Source organism: Grammomys surdaster, unplaced genomic scaffold (assembly GCF_004785775.1).
Source record: "Grammomys surdaster isolate TR1022 unplaced genomic scaffold, NIH_TR_1.0 66, whole genome shotgun sequence".
Lineage (NCBI taxonomy): Eukaryota > Metazoa > Chordata > Mammalia > Rodentia > Muridae > Grammomys > Grammomys surdaster.
This window is the reverse complement of record NW_021604568.1, coordinates 6,483,166-6,497,610: the sequence shown is the minus strand read 5'-3', so window position 1 is coordinate 6,497,610 and position 14,445 is coordinate 6,483,166. Positions and strand designations below refer to the sequence as shown.

At 43.6% G+C, this 14,445-nt stretch overlaps 1 protein-coding gene and 1 non-coding gene across 3 annotated transcripts in view; one reads left to right on the top strand and one right to left on the bottom strand.

Moving 5' to 3' along the window:
* The window catches only part of Cnnm2 (cyclin and CBS domain divalent metal cation transport mediator 2), a 117,308-nt gene extending 103,191 nt beyond the window's left edge, over window positions 1-14,117 (bottom strand). For both annotated transcript variants that reach the window (XM_028774231.1, XM_028774240.1), the window contains exon 1: window positions 12,333-14,117. In XM_028774231.1, coding sequence (XP_028630064.1) covers window positions 12,333-13,953 — 1,621 coding nt within the window. In that variant the 5' untranslated portion in view covers window positions 13,954-14,117. The remainder of the gene's footprint in view (window positions 1-12,332) is intronic.
* LOC114628679 lies at window positions 5,366-5,499 on the top strand. Its single transcript, XR_003712509.1, has one exon. It is a non-coding gene; the product is annotated as a small nucleolar RNA SNORA70 (small nucleolar RNA).
* Window positions 14,118-14,445: the final 328 nt, after the last annotated feature.

Genomic DNA, 14,445 nt, shown 5'->3' with positions numbered 1-14,445 from the left:
CAAGGAAAAGAAAAAGAAAAGAGGGCCAGGATGTAGTGCTGACAGCACTCGCTGGGTGTGCGTGAGGCCTTGGAGGTCGCTTCAGTACTGCAGAGATTAATTTTTCATCCTAGTGACCCGGAAAGCCAAGTGCTCCAGTCACAGTGCTGGTGGCAGTACAAAAGGAGCTAACTAAAAGCCAAGGAAGGCTTCCTCTAGCCTCTGAAAGAAATTTAAAAATAATAATAATAAAAGTTTAAAACCTTAGAAAATGATCTTCTGAAGGCACTGTCAAACAACTTAGATATTAGCTGGATTGCTCTCTGACCTCATCACAAATCCCCAGACTGCTACAGAACGACGATAAACATTCAATCCAGCCAGTCACATAGCCCAGGCTGGCCTCAAACTTGCTAAGTAATTAAGGATGATTTTGAACTTCTGATCCTCCTGCTTCTGTCTGAGTACAAAACTGACAGGAATTGCTGCCACACCTGTTTTACATGGTACTGGAGATCAAAACCAAAATTGCATGTATATTAAACTAACACTCTACCAACTGTGCAACATCTACTCCCGCATGCCTAAAATTCTAAAGAAAAATATAAAATTTACTGAAATCAAATGAAATAGTAAATGTAAAATAACACCAAGGAATGCAAATGCTGCTCAAAAATATTATAAATGGTTTATTTTTATGTGTGTGAATGTTTGCCTGTATCTATGTATATGCATAGTGCCTGGTGTCAAAGCAGACCAGAAGACGACATCAGATCTCTTAGAACTAGAGTTATAGGTGGCTGTGAACCTCCAAGTAGGAGCTGGGAACTGAACCCAGGGCCTCTGCAAGAGCAGCAAGTACTATTAACCACTGAGTCATCTCTCCAGGTCAAGAAGTTCATGTATTTTTTAAAACATTTTTCTATTTTAAAAACTACTTGTTGCCGGGCGGTGGTGGTGCACGCCTTTAATCCCAGCACTTGGGAGGCAGAGGCAGGTGAATTTCTGAGTTCGAGGCCAGCCTGGTCTACAGAGTGAGTTCCAGGACAGCCAGGGCAACACAGAGAAACCCTGTCTCGAAAAACCAAAAAAAAAAAAAAAAACCTACTTGTTAATGAGAATAAAATTAGTCCTTGATCACATTATTTTACACAAAAAAAGAAATATTTTTTCCATAAACAGTACTTATATCAATATTGGAAAAATAAAATTAAATATTTTCAATTATAATTTTTAAAAAGAAAACATGTTATCTAATAAGTTCCACAGGTTGCAGAATATATGATCAATCTACAAAAAATAAAAAATAATAAGGAATTCCTTTTACTGTGGTATAAAAAATCCAAATACTTAGGGATAAATTTAACAAAAGGAAACTACCAACAGTGCATGGGAGGAGAAGAAAGACCTACAGGAGGAAGAGGATTCCCCAGCACTGGATGGGGACTTACTATTATCAATATTACGCCACTCTCCAAACCAACCTATAGATTCAGTGCAGCCCCTACCAAAAGTCTAAGTTTTTAAAATTAGAAATGGAAAAACTGATCCAAGGAAATTGAAAGGTGTATACTTCCCAATTTAAAAACTCATTACAAAGTTACATGAACCAAGAAAGTATGGCATCAGTGACAGAATATCAGCAGAGGAATTTAAGGCTCAGAACTTAGCCTTCATTTTAATGGCCAACTGACTTTTGACAAGATGTCAAGACAACTCAATGGAGAAAAAATAGTCTTTTTCAACAAATGTAGTGCGACAACTGGATACCCACACTCAAGAGATGGATCCTACCTCACATATTAACTCAGGATGGATTAAAGACCTGAGTGCAAGAACTAAACCCACAAAACTCAGGGAAGAAGACATGGATCTGGCAACTGTGCTTTACACCTGAAGTAAAAGTATGGCCAAAGAAAATGACAAACTGGCTTTACTAGCATGACAGACCTTCCTGTTTCAAAGTAAAACTCAAGGTAGCTCACAGAATGGGATTATATTTACACATTGTATATCTGATAATTGACTAGCATTTTCCATATAAAAAGAGCTCTTAAAAATTCAAAAGGAGATGGCTCCACAGTTAAGGGCGCACACTGTCCTTGCACAGAATGCCTGGAGCTCAGACCCCAGCACTCATGTCAGACAGCTCACAATACCAGTAACTCCAGCCCCGAGGTATCTAATGCTGACCCCTGTTAGCACCTGAATTCACATGCATGCACACACACACACACACACACACGTACACATACATACATCATCATACAATTTAAAACTATAAATAGTGAAATGGGCAAAGGAACGATACAGACATTCCCCCACCGATATGGTGATGACTGTAAGCACAAGGAGAGATGTTCAACATCTTACAATTACAAAGATGCAAATCAAAGCCACAGAAAATACTACTTCACATTGTCTAGGATGTCTATAAGGGTGTGTGTGTGTGTGTGTGTGTGTGTGTGTGTGTGTTGGGGAGAAAGAGAGGGGAAGAGAGAGGGAAGGAGAAGAAGAGGAAGAGGAAGAAGAAGACAAGAAGGAGAAGGAGAAGGAAGAAGGAAGAAGGAAGAAGGAAGAAGGAGAAGAAGAAGAAGGGGAAGAGGAAGAGGAAGAAGAGGAAGAAGAGGAAGAAGAGGAAGAAGAGGAAGAAGAAGCAGAAGCAGAAGCAGAAGCAGAAGCAGAAGCAGAAGCAGAAGCAGAAGCAGAAGCAGAAGCAGAAGCAGAAGCAGAAGCAGAAGCAGAAGAAGAAGAAGAAGAAGAAGAAGAAGAAGAAATGTAGAGACTGGAATCCTCATACATATAAAATGGGACGGTCACTTTGGAAAAGTGTTTAATTAATAACCAAGCTAACAGTTGTTAACAACAGAAGTTAACAACTGAGTAATCACATGACTCTGACATTGTTACCCAAAAGAACTGAAAACTTATGACCACACAAAAACCTGTGCACCAATGTTCACAGCAGCATTATCCACTAGGCAAAAAGGGCAAATAACACAAATGTCTATCCACAGAAAAATGCAAAAACAAGATGTGTTAAATCCTTGAGATGAGCTATTTGACTCTGGAAAGCAGTAGGGTACTTATCCACACTGCAGCATGAATGAACCATAAATATAATTATGGCTGAGACAAAGAAACCAGTCCCAAGGCTGCACTTCACTTAGATGTAGTGTCCAGAATAGAGCCACCCAAAGAGAGCAGACAGATAGCACTATTGGGGACTGTGGGAGCAGGAAGTGGGGAGTGACTGACTGCTTCCAGGTGTGGGAATTCTGGGGGGGGGGGGGGAGGAATGAAAATGTTTTGAAAGGATGACAGTAATGGTTGTACAACCTTGAAAATATACTAAAATTCACAACTCATATGCTCTAAAAGGGTAAACTGCATTCCAATTTTTAAAATTTGTAAAAGAACTATTTGTTTCGGCAATAAAATGCTCCAGGGGGAAATGAAGTAATATTGAGTCTTAGCTTGAGCAAAGGTGAGCTTTTCCAAGACCAGGACACATAATGTTCTTAGCAGATCTGAACTTTTTCCAAGTGTATCATTGTACAAAGTTTACAAGCAGACTTCTGCAAAGATCAGCTGTGATCACCCCACCCCTACCCATCAACTACCTTTACTGCTTCACATTCCCTTCGAGTCGAGGCATGTGGGGATTTTTACAAGTCTATAATCCTTACAAGTAATCACCCTACATTTCCCACACAGCCTTCAAAATTATCATTAAATGATTGTAATTAGTCGACATCTCTAATTTCCTTAATGTTCCCCTCTATGCCAGGCCTTCAGGTGTCATTTCACCATTCATAGGTAACGTTACAACATCTGTGACTATGAAGGCCAACATGACCCTTTTCTCTTCTAGAATCACCGAGTAAAGATTTCAGAAAAGAAACTGCTAACCCAAAGGAGTTTTCGGACTCCAGAATGCCTCCCCCAAGTGTCACAATTACACTGCTCTAAGTGACACAAATTTGCCATATTAACATCACTGTTTTATACTTCTCATGTAATCAATGCTGAAACCATTTTATCAGAGTAATCTGAGAATTTCCTTTTGTATTAAAACCTGGGGCATTCAGGGGCTCTCAAAGTCCTTAAGAACGTGCTTTAGACATTTTCATCTTTATTATCCCTTCCCATCATATCTAGTTAAAAACTAATTATTGTAATCTTGGTATTTGTACTTTAGGGAACTTAGAACATGTAATAAATTGTAGCCAGCTTGTCAAGTTAACAAACAGCCTAAAAAAAGGTGAGCATAGAATTCAATCAAAAGAGGGCTGGTAAGATAGTATAGGGCTGGCCAGTGAGTATAGGGGCTTGCCACCAAGAAGGCTGAATTGAATCCCCAGGACCCACATGGTAGGAGAGGACCAGCTTCTCTGGCCCTCCACATTACACCAGGGCACACATACACACGCTGTAATAATGATAATACATTTAAAAAACAAACACGCTGTTTATTTATAAAAGAGAAAGGTGGGGGGGACCTTCACTAATTAATCTTTTAAGATTCTAACACTTACAACTGCTATAAACCTGACTGTCGATCTCCAGTGTGGACTAAGAACTGCTACTGTGAACTGGCCCATGCAAAATTCATGTTGAAACTTAATCTCCACCATGGGGGTACTAAGAGCTGGGGCCCTCAGAGAGGCCAGGTCATGAGGGTGGCCTCAAGAATAACTCAGGCCCTTATCACCAGGCTGGAGGGAACTAACCTAAGGCTCTGTTTTGCCCTGTCACTTTCCTGTCATGTCAGGACAAGGTAAGGAAGCCTTTACTAGACACCAAATGCTCTGCTCTTAGATTTCTCAGCCTAGAGAACTGGAAAAATTATTTCAAACTACCCAGTTTCTGAAATTTTGTTACAGTAGCATGCACTTAATCTGTTTCTGCTACTATATACAATTACCAATAAAGTACAGCTCTAATATAAATAATAACTAACTGGGCATTACCTCCCAGGCCCTGTTAGAAACATTTTTACGTTTATTTGCACTTTGTTTTCTTCTGAGACAAGCTTGCTATGTATCCTAGGCTGACCTTGAAATCACAATCCTCCAGCCTCAGCATCCCAAACATTAGGATTACAGGTGTGCACTACCCTGCCTGGCTCATATTAGTTCACTTCATATTATGAGTTAGAAAACATCTCTATTTTCTACTAGGATCAAAGAGGAAAGTTACTATCCAAAGCACATCAGAGAAGCCTACTTTTCTTAACTTCATTAACAAGTGGCATTCTTTCCTAAGCATGTAAAGTCAAGAAAAATGCAATGGTCCAGGACTGACAGGACATCAGTATGAAGACAGAGCCCAGTCAGTACAATACTTATGATCAGTGGCAGCACTGAAACAAAACAGGGGAAGGCTACGAGCAGTTAAATCAATAGGGTTTCTTTCCTCACCAGAGTCTAGCATGCAATGGCTGCAAAGAGCAGCCTCCTGGTAACTGACAAAGCCTACTGCTTGTATGGGTTCCCCTAAGCAACTCTGAAGAGTTTTCTGCTGTGTATGCATGTATCTGACCTCAATGCTAGACTCAGGCAGATATGTGGGTATCACTGGAAATCCCCAGGGCAGGTGATTTGACCAGGTCATCAGGTCCATCTGCACCAAGCTGCAGAATAAGGAACATGTGATTGACACCCCGTGTAGTGACAGGTTCAAGTTCCCTCGTCACCAGAAGATCTACAACTCAGAGAAGTGGTGCTTTCCTGTTTAATGCACATGAATTTGAAGACACGGTAGCTGAGAAGCAGCTTATCCCTAAGGGCTGGGGGTCAAACATATCCCGAGTCAGGGTCCATGAGCGAGGGGTAGACAGCTTGCACTGTGCTGAGCCCCACCCACTACCAGTCATGTTTACTAATAAATCTCATATGGAGTCTGCAAACAAATAGGGAAGAAAAGAAGGAAAATAAAACCAGGGGAAGCGCTTGGTTCCACCATGTCCATCACCACCTAATCTGTCTTAACAATACACATTCCATGAAGATCGCTTGCTATTTGTTCCCTGTCTCACCCTCCAAAGCCAGCTCCACCACTGTGCAATCCCCAGCCCTGATGAATATCTCAACAGAATGTTCTTTGAGCAGAAATGAAAAGAGCCAAGAAGCCTCTACCCTGCAAACCTAAATCCAATCTACATCGCTCCAAAAGAAAAACCAACTAATGAGAAAATACGTCACTAAATCAAAAGGAGTACTTGTATTTAACAACTGGAGGCTTTGAGCAATCTATAGGCCAATGCCCATGTCCCCAAATGCCCTCCCACTCTGACCATAATAAAGTAAAACCTCAATTATCAGCTAAGCTAAAGTAAAACACAACATAAAACCCAATGACACAATGAGATCTATTATCTATGCAACAAAATGGCAGCTGACAATTGTTTGAGAGCAAGATATCTGAAATATTTACATCAAAGTCGCAAGATGAAAACCAGTGGCAAGCCTGAGAACCTGATTTCTCAGAGATGTGGCTAACCTTTAACTCTGACTAAGGAGAGGGAGGGTTGGTCTGCTAGTGTGGAAAGAGCCCCAGCCTAGAAGTCGGGGATGTGAGTTCTGGTCCAGTGGATGTGCCTAGGTAGTAAGGCGTGGTAGTCCCAAACACTCTTCTTTCCCGGATTTATTTTCCTTATTCCAGGGGCTAAGGAAACATGTTTGCCTCTCAGGCTTCCCTTATGAAGGTCCTCGGGGTAGCTTAATAGTGATGGATCCCACAGCTCCTTCCCCAGAGCCTACAGGTAGCAAAGACTGTGTGTGAGGCCTAGACTCTTCCCTTAATAAGTGATCCAGATAAATCTTGTCACCTAGTAAAAACATCAGCAAACACTGGACTAGAAAACCTTCAAGCTGTGCACCTTCTCAATAACCTGTGACAAAGTTAATGCATGGTACTACATATATAAAAAATAAGATTATAAAGACAAACAGATCCACTCCTTTTGATACCTGTCATACTTTTAAACATCAATTTTAAAGCATCCTTCTACATTCTAGACAAGTTTGGTAAGGGAAAAAAATATTCCCATATTAAGCTCTTACCATAGTAATAGGCAAAGACTTACTGAACTGCTACAGAAACAGAATCACATACTTAATGAATTTATTTTTTGAGATAGAGTATACATAGCCCAGGCTGGGCTTACTATGTAGCCAAGGATGACCTTGAACTCTTGACCCTTTCTGTCTCTACATCCCAAGTTCTAAGTTTACAAATGTGTGCCACCATGCCCAATTTATATGGTGCTGGTGAGTGAACCCAGGGTTTGGAACATGCTAGATAAACACCTTACCAACTGAGCTACCTCCCCAGTCCATACCTGATGTTTTCAATGCAAATTACACATACACCCTTGCATGTGTAACATTAGATAGTCACCTGTTTCTAACTAAAAAATAAGCAGAAAAGACTCCCACCAAGTCCTAAGCAGCTGTAAACCATGAGTCCTGCAATACTGGAATGCAATCATTACAAAGAAAAAAAGGAAAGAAAGAGACAAACACTGGTTAGGACTTCTTCAAAGTCACTGTGGTGTAGCTAGCTAGAGTCCACTCTGTTGATAAGAAGGTAATGACAGGTAAAGGAGGAGCCTGACAGGCTTCTGCGCACAAAACACGCAGCTTTTTGCTGGAGTTTTCTTCCCACTGCACTGGTCTGCTCTCACTGTTTCCTAGCATTCTCACCATCTGCTAACAGGAATTTAGGAGCTTATTTTCTTATTTGATCTATAAGCAACTACAGGACTAATGACTGGTGGAGGCGTGAGGAGTGGGCTTGAAAAGGATGCCCATTAGCAACCAAACATTAATATGGCAGCTACAAAAAAAGATAAAATCAGGGCTGAAACAGAAAACGGAGTCTGACAAATTAGGATGAAGAGGTAGCTCAGTGGTTAAGAGTATTTGTTGTTTCAAAAGGACCAGGACTAGATTCCCAGCATGCACATGAAGGCTCCCCACCACTTCGGGCACAAGGCATGCGCGTGGTGCACAGACATACACACAGACAAACACTCATATACATATGCATACAATAATACAATAATAACAATAATAAAGCAGCTGTAAAGCAGCCATTAAAGCAGCATACTAAGGCAGTATAATGTTACTGTAAAATCCGCCAAAAGAATCTCAGTACTTGATGTGTAACTCTTTCAAAAAGAATTTCTTAGTATTAGGGTTACACAAGCAAAAGCATCAGTATATTACAATATTTAAAAAGAGGGCACCAACCCCTACCCACTATCACCAAAGCACTGGCTCTAAAAACAACAAATAGCATTTCTTATAAACACATGTAGAGGTTTATTACCCAATAGGCTCTGAGGCAATGTTTTGACAAAAGTCCAAATCTCACACCCATTAAAACAGAAACACTGGGGCTGACGAGATGGCTCAGTGGTTAAGGGCACTTAACCACAACTACTACGTACTACTCTAGTAGAGAACCAGACTCAGTTCCCAACACCTGCATAGTGGTTCACAACCATCCATTACTCCAGGTCCAGGGGAGCTGATGCCCTCTTCTGACTTCCACAGACACCAGGAATGAGCATAGTGCCCACACATACTCATACATAAAATAAAATAAATGAATTTAAAATAATGCCAATATCAGCATTTCAAGCTAGTATAAGAGAATAATTGAGACAGTGAGTTTTGGGGCTAGAGGTGTAGCTTAGCACATGGGATAAACAAACAAACAACCCAGCTAATCCTGATGTCACACAGACATGAGTAAAAACCCAAATCGGTGAATTACTATGTGACCTTGAAGAAATCATTCAATCTAAGCCTCAATTGTCCTCATTGGTAAAATAGGAATAACATTCCATTCAGACATCATGAGATTTCAACAAGGTTCTTCTTGAAGAACCTTCAGCCCTGTGCCTGGCAGACAGTAGTAAAGGCACAAACCCGTCTTTATCATCACCATGATGATCAGACTACAGAATAAGTATTACTGCCTTTCCCCTCAAGCTAGGCTAATGCTAGCTGTAGACAAACTTTAAAAGTTCTAACCACTAGAAAGAAGACACTAAAGATGCTTACACAAAAGTAGCATGTCTTTCCAACTCCTGAACCTTCTATCTCCACCACCTCAGGGAAAACTAATCAAACTGGTTATCAACAGCAATGAGAAAAGCTTCATCAGAGACCAGCTTAATTCTGCAGGGAAAATCCAATGAGATCTGGGTTAATGATCTAACCAGTTTGGGGTTATAGTTGGATTGGGGGAGTCTTGGTTTTGTTCTCTTTCTGTTTTTTAGAAATGGAGATAAGAGGGGGAACAGAAGAAGAAAGTTTCCAGAGCACCCCACATACCATGGGTTTTTTATCACAAACACAAAAAAACAGATGCGGCAGAAGCTAGTGAGGTGGCTCAACCCACAGGGGTACTTGCCGCCAAGCCTGAGCCCGAAGTTCAACCTCCAGGATGAAAGGAGAGAACCAACTTTCACAAGTTGTCCTCTGATCTCTCTCTCTCTCTCTCTCTCACTCTCTCTCTCTCTCTCTCTCTCTCTCTTTCTCTCTCTCTTCCTCTCTCTCTCTCTCCCTCTTCTTCTCCCTCCCCCACTCTGTCTAAAATCTCTCTCTCTTTCTCTGTACACACACACACACACACACATATGAATAAATAAACTTTTTAAAAAATCTTTTTGTAATTTCAGGAAGCTCAGGGTATAGCCCACTGGTGAAGGGCTTGCCTACCATGGACGCCATGAATTTAACCCCCAATGCATTAGAGAAAGTTACATCTAAATTAAAAAATCATGAAAAGAAACCAGGTGGGCAATTTTAACTCACACATTAAAAAGAACTAATACCTGGGCAATATATTAACACCTGCTTTAAAAAGTACCTGTAAATTTAATTATCACCTCCTGTTAGTGTACCAAATATAGCACCACTTACAGTATTTAAATGAATGTATTTACTACTCCAGAGAATGAAGAATATTGTGAAGATCATTGGTATAACTAATACAAAATATATTTTTCTATTTTGTCAAAATATATTGCTATCAAAATACAAATGTCATTGTTTCAATTTCTGTGTTTCTTTTTCTTTTTCTTTTTTTGAGTGTTGAGTGTGGTTTCATAAACTTTTTTTCTAAAAGACCAGTGGCTAAAGAGATGGCTCAGTAGTCACTTACTGTTCACGAAGAGGACCTGAATTTGGCTCCCAACACCCACATGGCTCTCCACTCCCAACTGCCTGGTAACCAGTTCCAGGAGATCTGACAGCTCTTTTAACCTCTGAGGGTGCGCATACATATGCTCAGGTGCACACATAATCATATAAAAGTAAATAAATAAATCTTTAATAAAAAAAACAGAATTGATGTAACTAACTGTAAAGTTAAACTGACCAAACCAATTTCTTAAAAATCAAAGGGAATATTTTAAAAATCAATTATTCCTATTCTTTAAGTAGCAAACAGCCATTCTGTTCTTTTAAAGACGGCTTAAATCTCCAGTTTGCCACCAACTGTCTTTGCTTCTCCCAATAGTAGACTAACTGTATCTGCCCTTTGCTCTACTTTAACCAAATGCCACATATCTCCTCGGATAAGAACTAAAGTGAAGTATTACGCGTTATTTGTCTAGCATTAGCCTCCCAAGTAGCTGGCGATACAGGTGCACATCGTGAAGCCTGACTTAGCCTGGAATTAGCAATCTATAAGGGGATATGCAAAAATCTGAACAGCAAGAACAGCAAAGGACACTGAACCAGCACTGGGAACTCAGAGGCACCCTCAAGCATTTCAAGACATCTCCCTGTGTCGCAGAGTGAAGGAAGACACTAGTTCAATGCTCTTAATAAGCAGCTTTGGCACTGAACCCATACCCCAAAAGCTCTGGAGCTAGAGATACTGGACATTTTCTTTTTCTCCTCCTGCTTTTAAATGCAAATTACTAAGCCCTGAAGCACATTCTGCTCTATTTTTTTTATATGAAAATTACTGCATTGTGGTCCTGTTCCAGAGAGGACACCATTCATCCAAGAAAAGGGAGTGAGGACAAGCAGGCACGCTGTATCTTTACACAATTCCATCCAGTGAGCTGTCACCAGGTACACACAGCCTTTGTCGGGGAAGCGACCCCATTAGTGATAGAAATTCCATGTGAAGAATGAGAACTTAGTTTTCAGGTCATGCAAGGTTACACACACATTGCAATGCTGGAGCATGCCAGCCACCAGTGACAGAACTCAGCATCCCTTGGTTTTCAACAACACTAGCTATTTACTGGAAACTCTCAGTGTCTCAATGATAATAGTACAAGTTGCTATTCACCTACTTAGGACAAAATAAGACAGACAACACCACGATGCAGAAAATGATGCACTGAGAATCCACATGGTGGACAATAGGCCTTTGCCTCTCTCTCTGGCGAATACCCTAGAGCCTGGAGGCTAATTTGGAGACGTACTTCATATTAATGTATCAAGAGATCAAGGTTAAAAGAACACTTTTAAACTGGAAAAAAAATCAAGAAATAAATCATAATTAAGAATGGTATTCATCCCACTGTCACAGGTTCAAGCTTTCTGCCAAAACCACACTTGCATTAGGGATTTTTACTTGCTGTCAGCTAAACAGAAACAGTGAAGAGAGACAGTTATAACCTCATAAAAAGTTAACTTACAGCCAATCTTTCCAAGTTATATATTTAATAACTAAGTTTGCTTTAAACAAAACAAACCCCCTGTTCCAGCCTGAGAAGTCACATCTAAATAATGTGGGGTTTATAATGGTACTTTCTTTACCCCTGCTCCACCCTCAAAGACCTCAGTCTACCCTGCAGGATGCCAGATAGTCAAGGACAAAATCTATCAAAAAATGTACTTCCAGTCTTTGACATGCCAGCATGAATGTTTAAGGGAGAAAAAAAAAAAGGACTGCACTGGGTTTTTAAAGGCTACTTAAATATTTTCCAAATGTCTGTGATCAGATGTAACCGCAGGGCATCTAGGGAGCTGCTCTGTACTTTCACCTACCTATTGAGAACCCAGACAATGAATGAAGTAGATCCCTCAAGACCAGAGGTCCCTAGAGGGTTAAATTTCAAGCATTGAAATTACAAAGCCTGTTTTCTGATGATGTGAAAAAGTAACGACAGTCTTGGGCTTTTAAACCTTAAAGTGCTCACTAGTTCAATCCGTCCCCAAGTCCATGCCATCCTTTCAACTTTGCAATTAAGAAAGGGAGAAATTCCGGTCAACTCTCCTTGGGGGGTTGGTCTGGGGGTAGAGGACTCAAGGAGGAAGGAGGATGGAGACTGAAAGAGCAAAGCCAATGAAAAAAATAGCAAAATTGCCCACCTTTCTTAAATTCTTCCAGCATAGCGTCCAACTTGGTGTCATTGAAAACAAAGTGCAAAGGGTGGTTGTAAAATTTGGTGATGGTTTTCAAGGGAGTACAGTCATCTGGATCCACGAAGGCCAAGTCTTTGACAAAGAGCAGGTCCACGATGTTGGAACGTTCTCCCTCGAACACTGGGATTCGAGTGTAGCCACTCTCCATGATCTCGGACATGGTGTTGAAGTCTAGGATGGCCTCGCCTGTGATCATGAAGCAGTCCCTGAGGGGAGTCATCACGTCTTCCACCGTCTTGGTGCGGAGCTCCAGCGCCCCTTGGATGATGTTCAGCTCCTCCTTAACGAGGTCGTTATAGGGGTCAGTAACCCGGAGCATCTCTAACAGTTTTTCCCGGTTATAGACAGTGCCTATCTCCTGGCCCAGGACGCAGTCCAGCAGTTTGCTAACCGGGTAAGAAGCGGGGAAGGTCATCATCATGAAAAACTTGGTGAGGAAAATGGTGTTGGCCCCTACCGCCAGGCCGTGTCGGGAGCAGATGGCTTGGGGCACGATTTCTCCGAAGATGACGATGCCAATGGTGGAGACCACCACCGCCACAAGGCCCGAGCCCGCAATGTCGTCGAGCAGGATGGTGAGAGTGGTGTTGACCAGTACGTTGCCCAGCAGCAGCGAGCACAGCAGGTAGTTGCCCTGCCTGCGCACCGGCTCGATGCGCTTGGCATAATTCTTCTCTTTCTCCGTGCCGCAGTTTTGCACGATGCGCAGCTCCATCGGGTCCAGAGCCATGAGCCCCAGGTTGAGGCCGCTGAACATGCCGGACAGGCACAGCAGCAGCGAGATGAAGATCACTTGCAGCCAGAAGGGCAGCAAGAACTTCTTCTCCTCGCCCACTATCATCTTGGTGTCCTCACCGTCGTGGTAAATCCAGGTGGTCTCGGCCCACGGAGGAGGCGGGAGTCCGGCCACCCCCGCGCCACCCTTGCCCCCGACGGCTCCACTAGCAGACCCGGAGCCGCCGGCGCCCAGAGCGGGCGTGGAGAGAGACGTGCACAGGTAATAAGACTTGCTCTTCTCCATCTTGCGCAGCGGTTTGATCTCGATCTCGATGATGCCCGATGTGCGGCGATTGAGAATGATGTGGGGCAAGATGATGATGTCTGAGGTGCGGATGCCGCAGCGCTGGGGGCCGCTGTCCGGCTCCGGAGGCGCGGGGCCCCCCAGCCCACGTTCGCCGGGTGTGTGCCGGCGTCGCTCGTGCTCAGTGAAGGCGATGCGGGACCATGTCTCGTTGTTGATGTTCTGCCCGTACACCCGCAGTTTGACCCGGGTCCGCTCGCTCACCCGCAGAGCACCCCCTTCCATGAACGACACGTCGTTCGTATCCTCCAGCCGCAGCCCGATGATCACGGTCTCCTCGTTCTCGCCGGCCGCTGTGCAGCCGCCCGCGCCGCAGCAGCAGCTCAGCAGGAGCAGCGGCAGCAGCCGGCCCGCAGCTGCCTGCAGGACCCCCCGGCCACGGGCACTGAGGCTGCGGCGAGCCGCCATCTTCCAAGTGGGCAGTGCGGCGGCTGCCTGCCCGCCCGCCATCTTTACTTCGGGTTCACAAGCGCCACAGCCAATCATAGGGTGACTGCTCCAGCTGAGGCTTCATCCTTCCCACTCGGCGGCGCGAGCGCAGGCACCGGCGCCCGAGCAGGACTGCAACCGCGCGTTCGCGCCCAGCCCTCAGCTGTCCTTCTCTCTGAATGACACTGATTCGGACTGAGCCAGCTGAGGAACCCCCGGGCTCGAGGGAGGAGGGAGGGGAGGGAGGGGCGTGCTAGCCTCTCCAGCGAGAGGCAGGTCTGCCAGCCAATCAAGAGCGGGTGCCCGCCTTCCCAGCCAGGGGGCTGGAATGGGGGCGTGGTCGCAGTCGGCGTGCCGCACCAATGGCACGGGAGGTGGGCGGGGAGATGAGGGCCACTGTCCTCCACAGCATGCCAAGTTTCCAACTGAAAGGCGCGTGACTCTTGTGTATGCGCGGGGAGGAGGCGTGGCCACTCGGGACGCAAGAGCCAGTCAAAGATGAGCGCTGAGGGGATGGGGGCGTGGTCTTCCTCCAGGCGGCCAATGAAA